This window comes from Benincasa hispida, chromosome 4 (genome assembly GCF_009727055.1).
Source record: "Benincasa hispida cultivar B227 chromosome 4, ASM972705v1, whole genome shotgun sequence".
Lineage (NCBI taxonomy): Eukaryota > Viridiplantae > Streptophyta > Magnoliopsida > Cucurbitales > Cucurbitaceae > Benincasa > Benincasa hispida.
Window position 1 is genome coordinate 26,317,433 of NC_052352.1, and position 8,936 is coordinate 26,326,368.

An 8,936-nucleotide genomic window follows, 5' to 3' on the forward strand; every position below is an offset into this window, starting at 1 on the left:
CAATCATACTTCCAATGGTTACATCGTCATAAAGTTGCAATTCCTTCTCATATTCACTTGCCAACAACTTTATGGGTAAAATCAACTTTGCTCTGCTCTTTCTCACCTTGGAGGAAGTCCATTGTTGTATACATCCATAAGTTTCTAATGATCCTCATCGACTGCTCGTCATCTTCCCTAGCATAAAGGACCATATTGGGTGATTTTTAATTTTGCTCCTGGAATGTTTAAATACTATGTATTTATGGTTCAAGAATGTCAAGGTAGAGTGTATTTGTAGTATTCATGTTGTTTTTGAAGCAGTGCATCTTTACATTTTCATACTTAATTTTGTTGTTTTAGGGTGTTTTTATCATCTACCAAGTAGTATTTTTTATTATATAAATTCATTTTTCTATTTTTATAATTTTGAAACTTTTTTGCCATTTTATCAAATGAAACTTTAAAATTTGTTGTTTCTGCTCTTATATCTTTATCAACTCCTTACACTATGAGTCCCAAGAGTTCATAACTCATATTTCATGAGACTCTTTTCAAGTTTAGGCAATACTTGGATTCTATGCTTCCCTCTCCATCATTTACATCGAAAAATAAAAATAATTTACCATAAGTCAAATTATGATAGGACAATTTGGTAGAATGCACAAAGATAAGTGGTCCTAGAATGCACCTAAGTATTTTTCTTCACGTTTACTCTACGATTTGTAAAAAGTTTGTTCAATTTTGTTTATTTATATATTTATTTGTTTTATTACCGACAAAATTTAAGTTAATCTCAAGTGAAGGAATATCGGCTAATTATCAATTGAGCTGCTAAAACACCAAAATGAATTTCGCTAATGATAATTGATATGGTCTTCCATCCTAAGAAGTTAGAGGTTCGATCATACATCCATATAGTTGTTGTACCAAAAAAAACTGAGCTACCAAAGCAAGTATATAACTCAACTATCATACTATATGGGCTAGCTATTAAAAAGTGAGTGGTTCAAATCTCTTATCTCCTATATATATATATTATATCAATTCATCGATGCTTGAGAATCTAATAGATTTTAACGATTGAAAACATGTGCATTCAACATAATTTAAGTAAATTTTATAATGGTGTAATTTTATATATCAGATATGTCATCTTTTCTAACAAATGGTGGTATTGAGAATTATATAAAAAGGGCAAGCAACATTAAACTAGATACGTTGTGAAAGTTATATAAGAGTAGTTATGAAAATTTATCCTAAACTAATTTAGTTGTTTTAGTTTTCATCTTAAATTTTTAATTTCATTAGATGAGAGGTAAGAAAGAGAGGTAATAGAAAAATAAACTTTCATTGAAATAGTTCAGATAGGGAAAATTATAGTCATCCAACTAATTTATGTTAGAGAACTTGTTACGGATATTAATGCAACTTTTTAGCCAAAATGAACATAATTCAATCGACATCAAATATGTACAAAGACAAGTCAGAGATTTAATCTCCCACTCCACATATTAAAAAAAGTCATTTTTAAGAATTTTATTATATCATTGAGTAATAATTGTTTTAAATGGTAAAACGGTTGAAAATATTTTCAAATTTAGCAAAATATCACTTTCTATCGGTGATAAACTACGATAGACTTGGTGATAGTCTATCACTTTAAGCTCAAGAGCCCTATATTATTTGAGAGGTTTTCGACGATTCACTAAAAAGTATTTTTTATAATAAATGCTCGTCTATATTAATATTATTAGCTTTCTACACAAGAGTCTATAAGTACAAAAATTAGCATAGAGATTTCAAATGAGCACTAATCATAATTTAATTGAGTAGCTTCAAACTCGTCTTTGAAATACAAATAATGAACCTCTAGAACCCTTTCCCAATCGAATCTTGTCATCTATGTATGTAATCTGGAGTTGTACCTCGCTTTCGCCACCATATCGAAACTCTAATCCTCCGACTTTCAGTTCAGGTGACTCGAACACAACTTGAATCCATTTATCATTCAGTGCTTTCAATTTACCTGTAAATATAAATATACATATTATGGGTAGGGAACACGTTTTTATTGAGCAAAATGAAAGAATATATAAGAGCATCCAAAACAAAAGTGTACAAAAGGAATCCACAATTAACTACATAAGGGTGTAGAAGAACAAAATCCAACCCAACAAAAAAATAACACCAAACTGATGATTAAAAAAATTCCAATTAGCGGAAGCCCATAAAGATACATTAACCTTACCCTTCCCAAACCTAAAGACTTCTTTATCCCTTGAAAAATTCTCCTATTCCTCTCAAGTCACACATCTCATAAGATAGCACAAAAACAAATATGCCACAAAATTCTTCATTTATCATGAAAGAGAGGAATCGTGAGAATCTCTCCATCAACAGGTAAATTGAAGGAATTGGATGAAACATAACCATCCAAATTAATACTAAGGGTCAAGCTTGGCGTCTTAAATTCTTAAAACTTCAATTGAGTCCATGGGGTTTCAGAATCATGTTGCAAAAGAAAACTCAGAAGCTTTAATCAGTAACCATGTAACTAAATTGTGGATGTAATTATTAACATTTCTACAAACTTTCATCTTGTTTCAATACATATTGAACCAAAAGTAGTTTCCAAAATTTTAAACTCGCCTAAAAAGCACTTTATATCGATGACTTTTGAGAAGCAGCACTTACTAAGGACTCGATGACAATTGACATCTGATTTCGTTTCTTGGTTCACTTGCTGTGGATGTATGTTACAAAGCTCAGAGCAACCAAAATTTCTAAAAATACGGTCGAGATGGACTTTTGAAAGTTATATTTTAAGTGAAGCAATTTTTCATCTAGTTCCTTCAAAAGAAGTACACGAAAGAAAAAGTATTTCACTTCAAAGTATTACTCTCAAAAGTCATATCAAATTCACTCTTATAAAAACTCTGATCCGAACTAGATAATATAATCAAAGCAAGTCAACTAAAATCCAGAGGCTATGTCATTGATGTTACTGTGACCTTGGTTTTCCAGCCATTGATAAATTTTCTGATATGATTACAAATAGGGGTCTCAAATTTAATTGTTTACAGAGGAACTTTTAAATTTTACCTGTCAAAGAAACCTGTCCATCTAGGAAACCAAGAGCAGAAAAGGACACCTTGTTTTTGACAGTATCAGGAGCTTCCACAACCTGAATCATTTCTTTTGTCTTGAAAAATATGCGACCCACTGCACTTCTGTATCCACCCCCAGGTGATGTTGGTACAGAGCAATACACAACATCCCAATCTGAAATAGCATTTGATCGTGTTAGCCAAGATAGAGCTGAAAAATGAGCAACAACTTGGAAGAAATATTCTCTTTTAAATTTAAATGTGATTTTAAATTCGAATGGACCTCAACTCGATTCAAATATTTGTTATCCAGTCAAATAAAATGACTGGTTAAATTACGGAATTCTTGTTTTTTATATCTGTGAGTTTCCGGACCAGCTCACGCGCACCTCGACTAGTTTCACGAGACAACCCGTCTGACACTACAATATTTGGATGTCAAGAAAATCCATAGGATATTAAATCCTAGGTAGGTGGCCACCATGTATTGAACCCATGACCCCTTGATCCTTTGGCCTTTTCTTGATGTTCCCACTACCACTAGACCAACCCATGATCGTTGGTTAAATTACGAAATTTAGTCCTCGAACTTTAAGACTAGTCTATTTGGTCCTAAAAGTTTCAAAAGTGTCAAATAGGTCTCTAAAAAGTTAAAAATTTCTAAGAATTAATCGATCTATTATATATAAAGTTGAAATTGATATCAAACAAAACCCTAAAGTGTCAACTTGTGTTAGTGGATTCTTGAGTTTTAAAAAAGTTGAAAGCTAGACTGAATTTGAAATTTTCAAAAGTTTAGGAACCTAAGAAGTTTAATTCAAAGTCTAGAGACTAAATTTGTAATTTAATCAAAATGGTTTTAAAACATGCCTAAATTCAAAGCATAATTTTGGTTCTTAAAAAAATCAGACCAAAATGGTTGATTTATCATGCTTTCGTAGATTTTGAAATTAAACTACTAATTTAACCTTTTCATATGTTAATATTTATTTCAAACTAGATAAAGAATTCAAATCATTTATGGTATTTCAAATAAGGTGTTTTGAAATCTGTCAGGAACCAAGGTAGTATGGGATGGCTTTGTTCCACATTGGTTAAAATGGAATGATCAATATAGTACTTAAATGGTTTGGCTCTCCCACCCCAATAGCTAGCTCTTTTGGGGTGTGGTTTTCCAAGATGCTTAGGTACCTAACAAAATCATTGCTAAAACTTCATTGATTCTAAACAGAAGCGAAAACAAAGCTCAAATATAGGCTCTATATGTAAGATAAATAGATGTAATATTCAAACAATAAACAGCAGAACTGTTTAAGTTTTACCTCCAAATATGAGAGGACATTTAACAGGCTCGTTTACACAATACTTTTGCAATTCTTGAGCCGCTTCGGCAACCTCTTTATGTTTTTCTTCAGTTAGTAAAACTCCTCTATCACTTCCTGTCACCTGTTTGAAAGTGTAAGATCAACTTTCCGCAATGAAGATTATGAACTCCGAGCAAAAATTAATGGCACTGAATCTACAATTACACTAACGCATTGTTGGACGTGAAAATCACGTAATCTCCATTTACCAACCGAATGATCTTCGTCGAGAGTGAATTTCTCGAAATTTCCAAGTCCAGTACCACTAATTGCCGCAACTTACCGACCTCTATTTGCTACACATTTTCTACTAAAATTACCCAATTTCGATTCCAAATCGGCCATTATCTACCCTAGAACCAGTTCCGAATAGAAAAACCAAATAAACTAAGCAAATTTAGAAACATTACCTTCGAGAGGATGGACGCAACGAGATCATCAGGACCCGTTTGAACTTGAGGATCCGAGATCGAAACCGACGCCTGAATTCCGAATGGCTTACGCCGACGGAACCGAGATGAAATTGAAACGGAATGACATGGAATTGGCGATGATGAGCTTGGAGCAAGAAACTTCGATTTCGACGGCTCAATGCGTCCCCTGAATACAAATTTTGCGGGCAAGAGCGCAACGGAGGTTGCCGAGGCAGCCATGGAAATCGTACAGGTTCAGAAGATGAACGCTAGCATTTGGCTTGTCGCTGCAATTTGCGTGGGGAGAATCGCAGGCCGGACCCACGACGAGATGGATTGAGGGGTTGCCTTTACGCCAAGTGAGCGAAGTTTATTGCAGCCTTATCTTTCAGATTCCCGCTTTTGTTTTTCACAGATTGAAAAAGATGCATATTTATCCTTGTTTTTTCGGTTAAATATTTGATTAGGACTATAATTAATCCAAAACTACCAAAGTACCCATTGAATTTTTGGAAATTACAAATTTCGTCCTCTATCTTTTTTGTTGGACAAAATTTCTCTAAATTTTGAAAAATAGGTACATTTGATCCCTGAATTTTAAATATGTATCTTTTAGTTCAGGGACGAAAATAGTCTATTCTTATAAAAGTGGTGACTAAAAAGGTACATTTATAAAACTCAAAAACTAAATACACATATTCTTCAAAACTTGTGGATCAAAAATGTAATTTTTCCTTTTCGTTTAATGAACCTCAAATTATTCTAACATTTTTTAGCTATGTCTTTCACTACAATAGTGACAAGAGATTTGAACCACAAATCTTGTAGTCAATAACACATATTAGTTGCAAGCTAAGTCATTGAGCCTATTAAACACAAAACTAGAAGTTTAATACCATATTAGATATAAGATACAATTTTAATTAAGTTTTTATTTGCCCCTATAGTTTACATAACATGGTTATTTGGTATGAATCTAATCATGTCTCTAGATAAGTTAATATATATATATTTTTGGTAGAACCATGTGTGAGTTTGAAACTCAATCCTCCAACCATTTAAGTTAGGGTATATGCTTCAACTATTTTAGTTATGCTTGGATTGACGGTGAATTAATATTTATTCATGTAAAATACACTCACACCCCATAAAGATGTCTATTTGGCTGTAGACACTGTCCTACATGCCCTTTGTTGGGCTTAATGATAGGTTGTTTTGTATATATATCAATTATGTGTTAAAAAAATAATTCAAATCATTTTGTGCAATATTAGTTCCTAAATTTTTAAATGTCAAAATTTAGTCCTAATAAATCTTATGATGGTTTTCTACTTCTAGTTCGTTGCTCGTTGTTTTAAAAATTCTTTATTATCTATTTGCATTTTCACAACAAATTTTACAAGCATTTCCGCCTAAATATTAATATTGTTATCTAACCAATTTCAATGGTTAAGTTCAAGAATGATGTGATTTTTAAAAGTAATGAAAAAAAAAACGTACACAGAAAAGAAATTTCAAAAGTGGGGTTGAAGGAAAAAGTATTACAAAAATATGGTAGTTTTTAATGGGGAGACTAATCGCCTACCCGATACACAATTATGGTTTAATCCAGTCAGCATCTCGTGGACGCTAGATGGCTGCCATGTCAGTCATGTCAATTTGGTCAAAGGACCAAACTCGTGGACCTGTCCACGATTTTAGTATTTTTACTTTTTTCAATTTCGATTTTTTTAAAATTTTTTAACTAACAATTTTCTTCCTTACTTGTTTTGTTCTTGATCTTTTATATCGTACTCATTTGCTAGATTTAATGTCTTATGATAAAATGTAATTTCAAAACATCACATGAAGTTAAAAGTTTGAATTACAAGTCATTCAGTTTTCCACAAGGTGGTTGTCTTTGAATGCCTATAATTAGCTTCGCTTTGTCGTCGTTGTTGCCTACGACGAATGCTTCTTTGATCAGTATCAGCAACATTGAGTCGTCTTTTCTACTGAATAATACTTTCTATATTTACCAAGGTTTGGTCACACGTTAAACCCAACTCTGGTAAATTGTGTTCTACTTAGTATTGTTGTACATCTTGGACAAAATTATTTTGTATGATGAAAAATTAATATTAAATAATGTTCATATCATACATTTGAGAAAGTAAGATAATAAAACTCTTACCATGCAATAATAATAAGCGTTGTCAGGTGTGATAAGTCATCTTGTGATTGAATCGTACCAAGAAAAATAATCATCTAATACAGCTGGTTCATTTGTTATTTCTCTATGTGCACAAAGATCGTGACATGCACGTTAATACGATATATATTCTGCATGAATTCAACGCCAGTCTTAGTCGTGCTTACCTCTCAAATCAATTTGGTGTAGTTCAGAGAGTATATAACACAATGAAGGTACCATTTGTCGCAGATTGAATTGTCTCAACACACAATTTGGTTGATGTCACTCTACTATATGGAAACATAAAAGAGGGCTAATGGTCAACTAAATGTCTTGACCATCACAACAATAATCAGGCTGTAATGACCAAATATCTTGTGTGTATAGCGTCCAATTAATCTAAAGAAGAAGAAAAGAATATTTAGATACCCACAAAGTATGTGATATTTAGTGTCAAATAACATTCCTTTTTATATATTTATTTGTTACCTGATTGTGCATCAATTGGTCAAATATTTGTTGGTATATTAGCAACATATTTGCCGACTGTTCATAGGCAACTAATACACCACTCAATCTATTTTTTTAAAATACAATTAATTTATTTTATTACATAAAATGATAACGAGTAAATATATAAATAAAATAATACTTGACACTTAGTGGATGATGATCTGAGGCGTGTAACTAGGCTTGTGATGCTATAATTTTAAATATTTCATAAGCTTATACTTGTAATAGTGCTAATGGCCCCGCTATTTCCAAAGCTTGTCCATTAGTAGTCCGACATAGTTCTCTTTAAAGTCATGCAAGACAGGCACCGCCCCACGAGTACGAACCAACATGCCTGAAATCAGACAACGGTGGAAAAAACATGAGAACCAGATTGTTCAACTTGTCAGTGAACAAAAATCCTCCAATAAGCTGCATAATGTATGCTCGTGCATACCACTGTATGTTGATGTTGTTGGCATCAGGAGTGTCACACCCTTCCCCAAATTAACCTCTTAACCTAGAAAAGAATGTGACGACAGCAATTACCAATCCTATCATGGCACTTACTGTCTATCTAAATTGTTTAGCCTGAAATAACATGACAATATTCAAAAGCTAACGGAACAAAACACATTTAAAGCAGTCTCAAGCACCAAACACAACAAACTCATAACATAATTACAGAAGCAAGGTTTAATGGTTCCCATCCTCATAACTAGTCCCTAATATGCAACACATGTGTACAGTTAATTACAAGGTAAACATCTAGACTTTTCTTCAACTATATCTTTAAGTGGCAGATCAGTAGTGCAGTTATCATCTGGGGAGATGACCATTACCTGAGGAAGAAAATATTTCAAACGAGTGAGCTACTAGTTCAGTAGTGACTAATAAATCATAAACAACATGTTTTAATACTGCAAATTGCCAAGCAAACTCATAATTAAAACTTTTCATCATAGCAATGCTTAAAAACAAAGCTTTTCATAGTTTTTAAGTTGAGAGAGAACCTTTTTGCTCAATCCCTCAATATTTAACCTTAGTAGGTGTGGAGTTCTCTCAACACAACTAACGTCAAATCTACCTACGTGCACGTGGTTATTACTAAGTACCATCATACCTTAGGTACTACTGGTCGGATGCCTTCACATTGTTCTTCAGTATCGGGTTCTAACATTTATCATAAAACTCATACTTTGAAGTAAATCATACTTTGGTAGTATAGCATCATAAGTTATCTGCTTCAATATTTTAGCTAATAAGTGTCATTTCTAACGCATGCTCTTTAAACTACTGAATACAATAAACTACAGTATACAGTAAACTAGGGCATACCCCAGTATCATCTCCCACTTGTCCTAGATAAGATGTCGCATGTCCCGTAGACCCAGACTCTCCAGGT

The 8,936-nt window shown here is 32.9% G+C and overlaps 1 protein-coding gene across 1 annotated transcript; it reads right to left on the reverse strand.

Annotated features, from left to right (window-relative positions):
* Nucleotides 1–1,695: 1,695 nt before the first annotated feature.
* LOC120074987 (probable plastid-lipid-associated protein 8, chloroplastic) lies at nt 1,696–5,263 on the reverse strand. The gene is made up of 4 exons (XM_039028113.1): nt 4,864–5,263; nt 4,412–4,535; nt 3,085–3,264; nt 1,696–2,008 (listed from the first exon to the last, which is right to left on the reverse strand). Exons 1-4 carry the CDS (start codon nt 5,104–5,106, stop codon nt 1,818–1,820), a joined length of 738 nt encoding a protein of 245 aa, XP_038884041.1. The 5' UTR covers nt 5,107–5,263; the 3' UTR covers nt 1,696–1,817.
* Between the last annotated feature and the right edge of the window lie 3,673 nt (nt 5,264–8,936).